Source organism: Dermacentor andersoni, chromosome 8 (assembly GCF_023375885.2).
Source record: "Dermacentor andersoni chromosome 8, qqDerAnde1_hic_scaffold, whole genome shotgun sequence".
Taxonomy (NCBI): domain Eukaryota; kingdom Metazoa; phylum Arthropoda; class Arachnida; order Ixodida; family Ixodidae; genus Dermacentor; species Dermacentor andersoni.
In genome coordinates, this window is record NC_092821.1 from 69452161 (window position 1) to 69467912 (window position 15752).

General features: G+C 47.5%; 1 protein-coding gene across 1 annotated transcript in view; it reads left to right on the forward strand.

The window, feature by feature from the left end:
• Window positions 1-4338: 4338 nt before the first annotated feature.
• LOC126538815 (neprilysin-2-like) overlaps window positions 4339-15752 on the forward strand; it is a 110952-nt gene continuing 99538 nt past the window's right edge. The window contains exon 1 of the mRNA XM_055075008.2: window positions 4339-4711. Coding sequence (XP_054930983.2) covers window positions 4554-4711 — 158 coding nt within the window. The 5' untranslated portion in view covers window positions 4339-4553. The remainder of the gene's footprint in view (window positions 4712-15752) is intronic.

A 15752-nucleotide genomic window follows, 5' to 3' on the forward strand; every position in this document is an offset into this window, starting at 1 on the left:
TGCTAACAGCTTCAGACTGCACGAATGCACACTCAGATACATGCACTCATGGACACGACCTTTTAAGAAAAAACCTCCCCCCACCCCCAACCCTGGCTCACTTTTGCTTGATAGTGGTTCACCACTGCTATTAGTAGATCGCCGCATTCTTCTGCGAACACCAATCGGCTTGTCTTGTGTTGGCTGCTATTGTACATTGCAATGACCATGTGCCTACTGAACGAAATGCAGAGCCAGAAACGACACTCACTCTCTGCCAATGGCTACCACGTGTCGTGTTTCGGGCTTCAACTTCTGGCTGTAATGCTCACCGCGCTTCTCGCAGCTTGTGGCCACCGAGCGTCGTGCTTTCTTTCCTCTTCGCGATTACGAGCCAGCATATACGAGCACATTCTCTGCATTGTGGTCTTCGTTGGTTGGGGTTCTTCGTCTTCAGAGTTTCTCTCTAACCCTGTGCCGTCTGCCATAAGGTCGGTGCAACCGTGCGACGACTTCGAAGGGTTCGCCTGTGGCCGCCGCGAGCCCCTGCCAGCGCTACGCAGCTTCCACACGCGACTGAAGCGCCACTGGCACGTGGTGGACGCGAACCTCATGCTCACCAGGGGACGCAACCAGCCGCCGCGCTTCGCAGCGTCGCGCAAGGCTACCGCCATGTTGCGAGCCTGTCTCTGGCAAGGCTCCCTCCGTGAACGGCGACAGGGAAGGCAGGTGCGTGAAACATGTATTTTGCTATATATAAAAAATATATATGTATTATACAGCGACATGAAATTCCGGATACTTTCTTGTTGGTATGTCACGCATGTAGTATCTGACACTTCATGAATATATGTAGAGTTATTCAAAAGTTACGATTTTAGGGTGGAAACTAATATAAATGTTGCGAAGGAACTATTCTGCATGAAAATGAGAAGCACGCAAAATACAAACGTTTATAGAGCAATTGCTTACTGAGAAATATTCGTTTGAAGTTCAGAAAACACACATCAATCCAGGTACATGAGCAAGTGCACCATAACGACGAGGAAATCATTTTCGGTTATAGGTTCTGCGAGTTCTGCCTACATACATTATTTCACTTTTGGACTGTGATAGCGACGTATCGTAAGACAATTTCTCGTTTGTGTTTACATAAACATGCTCCCGATATATCAGGTATTACAATGTCCTTGCGGCGTCTTAAGATTCACACATTCCCAAAGTGTGACATTTATCCTCATGAAGAATTACCAGGGCTTCAATGTCTTAAACTTGTTTCCCTCCTCAATCATTCATGCGGCGTCCTGTTCTTCCTATACACATACGTCGTATGTCAATTAATCTTGTAAATTCCTCCAGTGGACCACTTTTTATAAATCCGGCGCGCGCGCGCGTGTGTGTGTGTGCGCGTGACAGTCCGTCATCGTTCGATGTCCGGTATCTGCAATGCAAGTGCAGCACGCACAAATCTTTCAGTGCAGATAACACTATCGATACACTTTGGCGGCTTGCAACACAGTCTGACAAGCTAAGGTAACCTAGCCTAAGTTGGTGATGTAACTGCTTGTTCTTGATTCGAAACACGAAATTGGCTGCGCGAGAAATCGGCAACTTCCGAACAGTCACTTTATCACAACTTCCCACGGGTCGACGTACCTTACGTCGCAATTTTTGAGGCAAACGGCGGGTGAGTAACGTATTGAAACCCGTGCCTCGTAGAAGTAAAGCCGATGGTACACAATACGGCTCATTACGAGGCAGAAGTGGCGCGCACAGCGAGGTGCAAGGCATCACTGCGCCTTTAACAGTAAATCCCCGAGTCAACAACTTTTGAACGTTAGTTCCGTTTAACTTTTTTTAATTATTTTCCGTGTCAAGAAAGCTGGACGTACCAAACTGGGTCTTGTTTCTTTACTATAGATAAACTCTGGTTTTCAAGCCAACCTTTTGGTAGACTTGCCATTCGAGGTTCTGTGAGGCGTGTCAATAGAGGTAGATATCACCGGATTACTTTTTCTGTGGTACGTCCGGCACATCGTTATGAACGGAAATATTTTCTTTCATGCATCACCGTATTAAACGTTTTCGGTTGAATATACCATGTCGGCTTATCTGTAAGTGTTAGTAATTTCATACACTATAAGAATTAGCGAAAGAACTATAAGGGCGGAAGCAAGCGGACAGAATGACGTCGGTCTATCAACTGATATTTTTAAGGTGGGCAAAATATGAAAGGCAGAAGGAAAGCTATCGTTGGACATCAATGCCATTTGCGTCCTTCTTTAGTCTGTTTTCGCTGGGAAATCTTATAATGCTCTCAACGCTGAACCAACAACATCCAGGCTTTAAATTTTATAGTTCGTTGCCACCTGATTCAACATTTTATGTTTATTGAAGCGATTTCGCCAGCTGCTTCGAGTTCTTGTCGTTGTTGCAGGACGTATTCAATTGATGAGAAAGTGATTCCGCCATGGGTCATCGACTGTCCTGGTCACAATCTATTTTATATGCAGTGCCCGGTTGCCTGCACTAGCAAAGCCAGCTAAAAAGCATGCGCTGAAGCAGAGAATGCGTTCCTTCCCAGAAACCATCTGCGTTTGTTACATTATTGGTGTCAATAATCTCATAAGAAACGCCACGGTAATGCGACACAAAGGTATGACGGTGCATAAAACTACGAAAGAATGAGGCAGGTTGTCTTCTACGGATATTCAGTGTCTCTGCCTCCTATTCTACGTATTCAATGCATACATCCCTTACTCCTTTCTAGGCTGACGTTATATTCGATATCAGTTAACCTACCGTTGTTTTTTCTCTCCATTTAACCCTCACGATCCTCTTTTATCTTCGGACATCCTTTTACGGCAGCAGATTTATATCCCTAATTTGGATCTCTGACTGGCGCGGTATATTTTATGTTGCAGTTCCAAAGGGCGCTGTCCCAAAATTTAATTCCACCATTACTGGTGCTGCGCAGACTTGCCCGACATCAACATCCTCCAATAGGCGGTATAAATGTGTCTCGGACTGGCTGTCTAAGTCTATACTTCCTTCCGCGTCAAAATAATAGAAATAAAAGAGAAAGACGAAATGGCGGGTATTTAATGGCGGTCTAAATTTAGCATATGAAAATTACTTGGCAGTTTCATTGTCACTTAATAAACGAGCGAATCAACGTTATTATTACTAACTACAGAATATGGTTCAGAAGCAATAAGCTTAACCACCTTTTTTTAACAATACAAAAAAAAGATAACCTCATCCAAATTTCATCGATTGCTCATTGCAGTAAGTGTCGTGATGACGCTTTAGGTACTGCCAACAAGTTTTGCGACTACTTCACATCACTGTGTTTGGGTCATTTACACCTCATTATGCTGTGCTTATAACTCGCTGCAGAAGGTTAACAGCGCTGTAATTATGGAACTTGAGCAATGCTATGGCAAGTGAGCGACAATGACAGTTGGAAAACGCTCCATTTTGTGCTTGTGGAGCGTTTAAAGTTTTATGTCTAGAGCGATAGAGAGCCCTCCTCGTTTGTCCCAACTAGCCGGCATTCGCTCCTTCAATCCTTTATTTTTTTACACTGAAGTGGTTTACAAGGTGTGTCATCAGTTGTTGACCGACTTCCTGCTCTAAATGTCACCATCATAAAATTATTCTTTCCTTTCATGACTAGAGTACTCTGCCCAGTTGTTAGCTTGGAACTAGCGTCCTCATGGTGGTAAATGTTACACGCTTGCATTTGCGTCGGTAATGCGCGCACTTGTCTTGTGTACTGATGGCGGTTGTCTTGCAACACTGCCAATACGAGGCCCAAAGTCCTTCCCCAAACTCTTTCCGACAACCTCTTTCTGCTTGTCGAGTGGCAGGGCGTAATAATTTATATCTATGTGCGGTGAAATAAATATTCACACTCAAACTACTGCACAGCGTTGCTTATGTAAAAATCTTGGACTCTGGCACACAGCTGGCTGTCTGATAAAGGTATGTATTTTTTTCAATAACTTGTAGAGGCTGCTGTTCCCATTTGATAAGCTTCCTTGTAGATTCCCAAACTCGCTGTTTATTTCTTGTAATTTGGCAGGATTCAGCGTAAGCCCACCTTCACTACACGAGAAGTTCATGGCACTATAGGTAGCCGTTTTCTGGCCATTGAAGGTGCCATTTTTATCTACATGTGTACCTTTCTCGGTGACATACTCGCACATGCACATATGGTTTCTGGATAGCACTCGTTACGTTCTTACAATTATTCCATAATCGATGAAGCATAGATATTCTTGGAATAAAGTGGTCGTCTTGCTCCCAACAGCAACACAGAAGCAGCGATGATACATTCAGCATTGCAGCTTTTTTTCTTGCTAGATGCCCGCTGCGACATAAAAAAACTCATTGAATGAATACATTTTTCGCAGAACGTTCAAACCTTCTGTGTTGTATGAGTCCCTCGGCGGACGTTCCGCCTTCTCAAGGATAACATATCATCTCACCAATGACATCCTGCCGCAACGTTTCGAAAAAGGCAATACTCTTTCACGAATGTACGCTCTTCGCAGGCCCTGATAGAATTCATGCGAGAACGGGGCTTGTCGTGGCCCGAACCGACAGGTTCTGTTCCTACGTCCAGGTGCCTCCAAGTGCTGCTGGATCTATCGCTCAACTGGGCGGTGGACATATGGTTCCGCTTGACCTTCCTTAGGCAACATACCGGCAACAAGTTCTACTTCAGGTATCCGCTCTTAAACTTTCTTTTTTGTGGGACATGCGTACTTCTCATTTCAATATTGGATTACCGTCTACTTCGTGTATTGCAACCAATATTCATTAAAAGAAATGAACGCGACACCAATACTGTGCCCAATACTATGCCGCTTGCATCAACTTAACTTATACTTAACTACACTCTAGCGCTTGCCAGTGTCACATTTATTCAATCGAATCATGAATTCTTTCCGATATTCTATGACGGCCCGAAGAGACGTCATAGATATTCCGGGGACGGGCGGTGAGCTGATATTTGAACATCTCATTTACTCGGCCACACGGTATGCAATATCGTGGTGACATCTCGCGAGTGCTGCGCGAGTTTTAAACAGTATATGTGAGCCTCCGAGACACCCAGTGTAGAGGAACGTGCTAAGCCCAAGATTTCAGAGGCAATGTTGCAGATACCGACTCGTTATTCAGATGTGTAAAGACACCAACCAACGCGAACTGCGACAAGGACAGAACATTGTCTTGCCACATTTGGTCTCGTCGTAGTTGTTTTGTTCGCATTTTATTATGCTCCTCTCACACGGGCAAACTAAAGTGCACTTCAGCGCGCTGAGTGTCATTTTAGCCGGTGCGCTGCTACTACTCGTACACTGTACTGCTACCCAAGAACGTGTTCTTTCAAATTGGTGGCGATAGCGATCGCGAGGCAAAAGGCTAAGCATATATCGGTTAGCTTAAAATTGCGCGCACGCAGACAGTTTGTTATCGTTAGTAACAGCCCTTACAATCAAGTTTTGGACGCTCAACATGTGTCCATTTTCTACAAACAAGCAACGGCAGTACCAGTCCAAGCGATGCGTTCCGCTTGGCGACTGCGCGGCCATTACCCGGCGTGGGTAGTAAACAGCCGCACAACGAGAGTAGTTTTTTGCAGTTTTTTTTTTTCTTGCAGTGTGGCAGGTACTATTAGCAGTGTGCACAGGACAGCGCTCTGTCCTGTGCTCTTTACTCGCTTGTCCTGTGTTTCGCTGTTCCTGTTTTTATTGTAAAGATTATATTACCTTGGTAATGTTACGAAGTTGGCGAAAATAGTATTTTCTGCTTCCAATGTTACTTACTTTTTACTCATTGCAAAGGAGGCTGCATGCACCCTTCGCCGCCGAACACACCCGCTGGCTAGTGCGCTCTGCAGCAAGTGTCACTAAGCGTTCCCGTGTGGCAGCCTGTGAACGACACTAGCGACGAAGTGCTCTCGCCCAAAGTGCACTGAAGTTTGCCCGTGTCACAGGAGTATTAAGAACATGGAAAAAGTTGGCATAGGCACTTTAGCCTACGCTAAAGGGGATGAAGGCTAAAGCCTGCCCGCTCATGAGACATTCACTAAATTACTTGACAGTCTCATTCGAATGACTTGTTACTTCCTATTGCTTGTTTTCTCCCACCAAAGGTCGTGGGTTCGAGTGCCTTAATTTACTCTTCCTTAATTAACTGTGCCCTAATTCGCCCTAATTAACACCAAAGGCCGCAGGCACGACTCCCGCCAAACGTCGTGGACTCTGGTGCCATCATCAACTGTATCCTAATTAAGTTCGCCTTAATTAACACGAAATATGGTGGCTTCGACTCTCGACCTTCACGATGTCAACTGGAATTCAACTTCGAGATACGGCCGGTTTGCCCATATCTCAATGTTGGGCCGTGGTTTACGACACAATTTTATTCCTTCGGATACATGTATAGTCAGTTATGCTGATCCGCCTAAGCACAATGCTCTTGTTTGGCAGATCATGCAGCTGGCGGTGTTAGCGCATACAATTCAAGTTTATACGCCGAAAATAACATGAATATTTACACAAAAAGAAAGAAAAAAACTTCGTGGACTGTACTTAGCGCAATGAAACAGAAATACATACAGAGCATACTGACAGAGTTTTATGTACAGTGAGAAAAAAACAAATTTTATCATTTCAGGAAAACGTTCAGGTGATTTATGTAAAAACTACAGTTGATGCACATCAGTTTCTAATATTTCTTAACATTCTTTTTTACCGTTAATACAGCAGAAGTCATCATCATGCTTGTCAAGTAAAGGTAGTACATAGAAGCTTCTCGTGCACTTACCATATTATGTAAATACACGTGGTTTGACATAGCGCACACTTTTGCGCAGTGTGACCTCCTTATTCACAAGGGTCTTGTAGTAATTGCGTGTAATTATCGTGGAGCTAAAGCGTTCGCGGGTGGGCAACATTCCCAGCACGCTTAGTTTATCTTCTATCGCGGCTGATTGCAAATAGGCGCCGTAAGTGAAAGTGTTAACTGTTCTGCTTATGATAGAATTTAAAGCTTGAGCCTTATAATCCGAGCAGTTACCGTATAGCGTGATTCGATACGTAAGAAGTGGTTCTACCAATGATTTATACACACCTAAGATAAAGCGGGGATTTCCGTCTAAAATGGTACATCATGGCCCCCATGGCTCTTGTCTTTTTAACAAGCTGAATAACGTGATGATTCCACGTCAAGTGCTGATCCCAGAAAATACCAGGGTACTTAATAACTAGTGCCACTGGCAGATAAGCGTATCTACAAGGGTAACAATTCGAGTAGTGCAAGAATAATGGTTTTGGAAACGTTTTGGAACTCGCTCTGTACGGTTTCCTAAAACATAAGTGTTTTGTTTGTTGAGGTTTTTGGAAATTGAATTCTGTGAGAACCAGTAAACGACGTGGTTGATATCAGCCTGGAAGTCTTCCGTTCCTATATCACAGTTGGTAGCCTCAAGTACTAGCGCTGTATCATCCGCATATTAGTCTAGATGTCAATTCCAGTATATCCCATAACCAGAAAACTCTGAAACATACACGTTACAAAGTAAAAGATCAAGTGTACTTCTTTTTGCTATACCAAATTTAATTGACCTGAAATTACCTTATATGCCATGAATTTTAACACTCTGGAGCCTATTGGTAAAATAATTAACAAAAACCTTATTAAATTGACCTCAAAATCCTAGCTCTCTTTGATTTTTCTAGTAACAAAGCAAGGTCGATCATATCAAGTGCATTGGATAAGTCTAAAAAGAGGGCTAGCACAAAGTTATTCTTTCCTATCGCAGCGTGTCGACGGGCGCACTTACGTTTGATGTTGCGGTTACTGCAGGCAAAATGTTGCCTGGGGAACAAAATGTGCCTGTACGGCTACTGGTGCGTGAGTAACCCGCTCGAGCGAGGTGTTAGGCTTTGGCTGGCTGGCCATGACTTACTTGAGTTGGTAATGTGGATGGCACTTGCACGGGTAGTATTTCACACGCCCCCAGGTTGAATCTTCGCAGTTTGAATTTCGTAGTTTTGCGAAGATCAATTGTGAAACTTTGCATACGACCTGCGTAGCGTTCGGGCACCGTTAGGCAGCGTTGTTGCGTAGATTTAATAGCATGGCTGGCACGTGACAGCAACGTATCCGACATAAATGGCGGGAGGAAATTCCGCGGGTCGAAAGCTTTCGGAGGCTTCGGTGAGCGTTTCTCAGGAGACGCTTGCGATGAGCCTCCGACCCACCTGTCGTTTTGCCTGCCGAGATCGGCAGACTTGCTTGCGCTTGGCAGGACATGCGTCTTTATTGGGGAACGCGAAGCAGCGCTCGATGCGGTTCGCTGCGCCAGTGCTCAGGAAGCTAGCGGGAGAACCCACGCAATGGCGGCGTTACGCTTTGATAAGCATCTGCGTTGACTGAGAGCTGCAGGTAGGCGCGAGGACGGGCGCGCTGAAACGGTGCTGTCGTGGTGGCAGCATGATGGCATGCTCGTTGCGTGGCCCATATATGTGTCAGGGAGGTCAAAAGTTTACTGAAACCCCTCGTCCTATGCACTGTCCAAAGGGGTCTCACGGGATGACGTTAGGCGACATCGGCAGAGGAAGCGCAGAACTTGTGCACCAGTGTCTTGCGTGCCGGATGCTCACGGGATTGACGAAAACGCGGCAGTTCGCAAATGTGGACAAATTGCTTATAAAAAAACTCAGTGCCCGTGCACTCTGTGAAGAAGTATGACCAGCAAAAAGCTGTGTATGTGGGCCCCTTAATTGCGAACTGCACCTGCACTGCGGGTCAGCCCGGCATCGGGGTATCTTCGGTATAGGCCCATGTATGGGAGTTTTGCGTCTACTCACGGACGCGATCCTGGGTGAACATGCCTTTAACAACTTCGCTATATAAATAAGCTTGCAATGAGCTCGAAACGAACGCTAACTGAACCAAACGGAACTCGACACTCATTTTCGGTCGCGCTCGCTTCTCGTGGCACCGCCGAAGTGGTAGGGTCTCTCCTAGTCCGACCGTCGCCACAAAGTTGAAAGCTACGCTTGCTTAGCGCCCAGTGCTTCGCGCTTTCCTACAAGGCTTCGTACGCTCCCCTTCCAAAGTGCCTCTATCGTGCCGCGGAGGCGCCAAGAGTGGACACAGTTTTAGAAGCAATGCGAGAAGCTCTGGGAACGGAAGCGAGGAAGCAGGCTCCGCTCGTGTAGACTGCCGCTGCAAGTGCGTACATAGGGCTCGTATGAGAGTTTGTGTGTGTAGGTCTGTGTGCGTGATGGAATACGTAAGTTAGACTACTGCACGGGCACGGGCTGGCCCTAACGCCCGGGCGCAGCCCTGCCTTCAGTCCGGGTTGGGGCCGGGTATAAGCAATTGTTTATGCGGGCTCGGGCCGGGCTCGAGCCTAGGCGCTTCGGGATAGGATCAGGCCCGGCTTAGACCGGGGCACGTCATTTGCATGAAATCCTGGACACGTTTTCCTAAAGCGCGAAGCTTTGTTTCGCAGAAACCGGTATGGAGTTCCTTTGTAGCTTTCTGCTACATTCGAGCTTGAAGGTTGGTTAAAACTGCGCGAAAAACGAGAACAGCGAAAGAAACACACAACATCACGAGGACAGCGAAGGAAACACACAACAATGTCCTCGTTTCTTGCGCAGTTTTAACCTACCTTCAAGTATGAACCAACTAGCCCTCAAGAACGTCCTACATTCGAGTGGATGCCAGTTTTTCTTTCCGTGAACCTTCATCCACCTTGCGGGATTCCGCAGAGCTGATTTGCCATATTCAGTGTCCCAGTGCTTCGAGTTGTCGAATAATTTTCCCTCGCAGTGCGATTTGGTAGCCTCCTGGTTAGCTCAGATAGTAGAGCTATCGTCCCTGAATGGCATTGGTCCGTCGTTCGAATCCCGGACCAGGACAATTTCTTCCTCAGCTGCGAAGCTTGCTGTCAAAGGAAGCCCTATGGGTTTCTTTTGCAGATTCGTGCTATGTTCAGGTGGATGACAATGATCCCTGTCAAGAACTTTCTTCACCTTGCAGAATTCTGCAGAACTGATTCGCCACTAAACCTCTGGTGAACATTGTTCCCAGGTTCTGAAGACCTCGGATTCCTAAAGTATATCGTGCTCAGGCAAGAGACGGACGACCCGACGTTCGAATGAATGTGGCGCTGTGAGTTTGATAGCTGCCCCGCCTGTGAAGAAGTTGACGCGCATTAGGTTGGTTGGGAGTGGTCGCGAAGGAAACCGGGCCGGTACTGGCCCGGGCAGGGGGTACGGGCCTGGTTTGAAATCACCGGGTCAGGCCGGCCAGCGCATGGCCCTTTTGTGATTGGGCCGGGCCTGCGCCTGAAATAACGGCCGGTGCAGTGCTCAGGCGTAAGTCCGGTGACCTAGGGGATGCAGCGTAGATCCAGCGTCGTGCCCTTGTGGTGCCGATAACGCGGCGGCCGCGCGGTTCTGTGCTGGCTGTTTTCTTGTTCTTCTTGATATACAGCCGTTAGAAATATGGTGCGCGCCGCTTGGAGAAATTTCTCATGTTGCCGGCATCGCCACAATTTTATCGATGGTTCTAATTTGAAAATTGCCAATGGGTAGGTAAAATATTCACAAGTCACTCAGACTCGTTCAGAAATAGTCTTTTTCTTTCTCATTCTTTTTCTTTTTGCTTAAGGCCTCATTCGGGCCCATATTCACCAAAACGCGATATAGTAGAACGTTTTAGCAGCAAACGCATGGAGTGTGCGATAGCGTTGCTGCGGCTCTAAAGTACGTAGGCTATTTTCATTGTAGATTACCTGTGCAGTAGGCTGGACGAGAGGGATTGCCCTTGTTTGCTGTAGCCGCGTGGACACGGCGCCGGGGCCTTAGTCTTTTCGTTCATTCGCCCGTTTCATATGATAGGGCCTCAAGTCAAGCCTAGACGTGTCACTTTTTTTTGCGCGGCAACACATAGCGAAGTGTTGTCGGTGATATAGGTCGCATGACGATATATGTAACGTTTTCGCATGAGCAATTTTTATCGATGTCGCGCAGGCAGTCGAGGGGGTCCTCGGTTGTAACTGGGGTTCATTATTAAAGAGAGATTGGGGCTCGTAGCTTCAACTGGGTGTCACCGTTGAGCGTCGTCAGGGGCGGGAGCTTCGCGCAGGTGTAGCGAGTGGTGAGGTGTGATTCGAGTGGTAGTTTCGCAGCACTACACATGTATATGGTCTTCTTGTTGGGGTGGTCCAAAAAGAGTGCTGTGGTTACATTTGGTTGGTTCTTTCCGATAGGGAAAGTCCGACTTGTAGCGCCCAGATTGTTCCCACTGACGACGTCGGAGCAATTCCGCTAACGCTGGTGTTTGCGGTAGCGCGATTTAAGTGAATGGCTTGGCCGCTTCGTAGTTGCGTTGAGCTTTAATTGTGCCACTCACGAAGCTGATGGCAACTCGGCTAAGTTTACAGTTGTTAGTAGTACCTTCAGTGCGTCTAACAAACACGAGAATAACAATTCAGATACGAGAGGCAAGCAGTGACAGCATCTTAGCATAGTGCTTAGTCTTCTCGCCCGATACAAAAAGAAAGGGGAGAATAAGTGTGGGGGTGTAAACCCGCACCACCATAAAGGTAGACGATGCCGCCCCGTCGGCAAGCTCATTCCCCAGCACACCCCAATGTCTCGGTACATGAAATAACAGAAGACCAGGACCGTTCATTGGCAGGGAATGGAGTACTTGTCTGATGCGCCGGAGCAGCTCATGCGCGCCGCGTAACCGCAACAAAGACAACAGCAACGAGAGGCAGTCAGTGTATAAATAGAGTGGAACCGTGCTGTGCAAAGTAGCAATGTAGGCAAGTGCCCCATCAAAACCACACACCTCAGTGCCATACGCGCTAGACGCATTCAGGACTTTGAATTCGCCGACCCGGATGAGGCGACCAAAGAGGTCAAATGCGACGAAAGCTGCGAAGAACGCGACGAAAGTGGTGGTAAGCGTACCGTGAGTATAAACATGATGGATGGGACCTTGATCCGGGGTAGGGCGTGTGAAATTAAAGCGGAATTGTTCTCTAGGGTGGTGATCCCGTGGGTCATACGGGAAGTCAACTTGATTGGGCATGAAAGTGTCTGGGCCATATTAGGCCACTTGCCAAAGTGTGACCAAGGAAAACTCCACTGCCAAGCGATCCAATTCCACAGTCAAAGCTGGGCAGTTGGCTTAAATATGAAGCGTCGATGTACGCGTCGTGTGATACGTGCCTGTCATTGCTACGAGAAGCGACCGCAGGCGGGATAATACGCGTGTGGTTAGGTGGAAGGAGAACGAATGCCACCAAACTGCAGACGCGTATGCAGCTGCAGGCAGCAAAACCTGTCTGTACAACCGACGAATAATCGCCGGATGAAGCGTGCGATGTAAGCGGATAAAATATAGTAATCGTGCGACCAGTACCTCAGATTTAGTTTTAATATAATCGACGTGCGCGAAAAACTTAGGCTTGTTATCAAAAAACAAATGAAGTAATTTGATGTGGTCTTTGCACTTTAAAAAACGCCATCCAATCGGATTGACGTCTGCCGTTTTGACGTACGAATGTGGCCATTATTGGAAACGACAAAAAAAAAAAAAAGAAACGATTTTTGACGAGTGATTTTGACCTTGTTCTGCTGAGTCCGATTGCAGACCAAGGTGAGAGCCGATTCCGCTAAAGCCTGCAGTTGCAAAATGCGAAGTGCCAGTAATAATAAAAATTGTGTCGTCCGCATATGCTTGTATGTGGACGCTCTCCGGGAAGTGGAGATCGAGCAGGGAATGAATAGTGACATTCCACCGGAGAGGGCTGATAGGTCAGCCCTGAGGAGTACCAATCGATGGGCATGCTGACACCTATCCTGCATGTGCGCGAAGCACGATTTTTGGACCCGTCAGGAACGATTGAAGCAGGAGATAAAGGTTGACAGGGCACTGACGTTTTCGGAAGAGGACCGCGTCGTGCCACACGCTATCAAAGGCTTCTATGAAATCAACCGAAATCAATACAGCGGGAGTCTTTATAGATTCGAGTGCTCACATCCGCTGACGCAGCCCACAGAACGACAGAAGAGCACTATGCGCATGGGGAAAGCCAAATTGTCGAGGATGAATGAGATTGTGGGAGTGTAAAAAATAATACAGCCGGGAATTTAATAATCGTCCAAGAACCTTGCCAGAAAGAGAATTCACCACAGTATGTCTGTAAGCAGAGGGTAAGTTAAGGGGAGGGCTAGGCTTTCGTATGAAAATGATCCTGACGACCTTCCAACAGGAGGTCGGTAGGATCATTAACCGTAACTTGTGTTTTCGGCCGGTTCACTTCACTCTGATGCCTAGAAACTGTCCTCGGAACAATAAAGAAGCCAGCGCGGGTTGTGTTCCCTTCATTCTGTGGAGCTGGCTGCTCCTCATCTTGACTATATGGAAATAAATATGCAGAATCAACATGAATGCTAATCACTGCCGAAGGATATCTACAGGAGCGGGAAACTGGGTCATTCAGCGCTGACGTTATGTCCCGTTCTACTTGTTCTCCCATCATTTTGTCTTGAATCATTGGCTTTAGCTCCGGTCCTTGTTTTTTTTTTTTACTTATATTGCCTTACGTTACTTTTCGTGTACGGAGACCGTTGATTCTCCATCTGAAAGATCGAGCGGAGGAAGATGCGTCGCCGGTACGAATTTTCCAAACGTCAGCTTAAAAGACTTGCCCAAGATGTTCTGCGCGGTAAGGTCGCGACAGAGTGTTTTGTGAAAGGATATCTCGCTCACTGGACACGACGGCGCATCGCGCGTAGCCTCGAGTGCTCCTCGCTCAACTGCGGAGTCCACCATGCGTGTGCCCGCGTACCGCGCTCTGTGACCACACGCAAATACTTTCCGCACAAAGGTTCATAAATGCGGTAGAATTGTGCTACAACAAAGTCGAGCGACAGGGCCGAGGAGCTCGACTTGGAGCTCGAAACGGAGGAGGCGAAATGTCGTACGTCGAAACGAAATGTCGTACGTAGGAGGCGACGCCGGCTCATTCAAGATGTATAATCCGTTGGCGCTTCCAAACTGTGCAACCTGTATCCCCCGTACATCGCGAGCAACGGGGCGCCAGAGCGCATGCTTGGCAGTGAAGTCCCCCAGCATGAATAAAGGTCCTGGATGAATATCGGGAAAAGCACTGCCATAGCCGCTTCAACATAGGGTCGGGCGGTCGGTGAGACGGGGCATAAGTTGCCAGGATGACAAAAGCCTGCCCTAGACACTCGCAGCTAATCTTAATGACGTGCTGAGAGATATACAAAGGAAAAAGGTCAAATTCGGGAGCCCGTGCCAGCAGCATTACTCCTGGTTTTGTTGGCGTATAGAAGTTATTAGTAGTACGAGGCACGTTCATCTCCTGTGTGCGGTTCGGATACTATTGCGAACGTAAAGCCTCCGCGAACCATGTAATCGGCAACCACCTTAGTCGCATCGTGGGTGTGGTCCAGGTTGGCTTGTAGGAACTTGAGTGCGTTGGTACTAGCCATAATCGTTTTCTATACACTCAGTCCGGAAAAGTATATCGTGCAATTGATACCACACCCGTGAACTAATACGTGAGAACCAAATGCCTTCTCTAAAGGAAAACCATGCTCCCGGTTGCACGCGCACATAATACCCGGAAAGTAGACGGCACAGACCGCGGAGTAAATGCGTAAGAAAGAGAAAGGAAGAAAGAAACCACGCAATTGCATCCTGTATAGGCGCGGACAAAAGTGTGAGAGAAAAAAAAAAGGAAGATGGATGAAACAATGATGATAATGAAGGAATAAGAATGATTGCACCAAATGCCGAGAATAAAAACGAGCAAATAAAGCAGAAAGTCCTGCCCTAGACATGAGAGGGCGCGCGACTGTCTCAATCGTGCACGCGGATGCGGTTTCCGCCAACCACCGCTACCGCGCCGAGACGGCTGCGCAACACTCCAAGAACGATGTTGACAGGGCTAGCCATAGTCCTTTCTAGCGCGCATGCAGGCAATCCTGCTAACCAGAAGACGGTAAAGTCTGTCACCCGTGGGGTGCAAGCTCGGTCGACCACCTCTCTGGCACTCGTTGCAACACACTGCCGCATAACCCATGCGGACAGTGTATTGCGCACCCAGATTCTGGCCCGCGCATCGAGCACAGAGAGCCCTACCCGCCTGCTGCCTCATGGTACAAGCGCGACGAGGATGTGCTTATGTTGTGGAGAACGTGCAAGTTGGTACGTGCAAATCTTCCACCACAGCCGCAGACGTCGATCCCACCATGACTCATTAGCGGCTCATGAGCGAGCGGAACGCATGAGGATTCACCTCCGACACGTGGTAAAAGTTCCTGAGCGCTCTTTGAAAGATACCCGCACGGCGCACAGAGGCGGGTCTAATGTCAGATCGGGATTGCGCGCATTGATTTGTGCAATTGACAGCGATGTGTTTGTCACAGAGTTGTCACAGAGTTGCGCTCAAGAGCATCTTTCAGCCAGTCCATGGTGGTTTTCTCATTCGAGACAATCGTCAGTCCGTGTGGTGTTTTTCGGATACTCATGTCACCTAAGTTTTCTTTCATTGGGTCAGTGTTTGACTTTATCACGGAGGTTAAGTCCTGTGCGGTGGCGGTGGTGGGTACAAGGGGGTGAGGAATATAACGTGGGCATGCCCTCGCCTGAGCGGAACGTCCACGGGATCTTCGGCAGAGATGGGCGCCGTG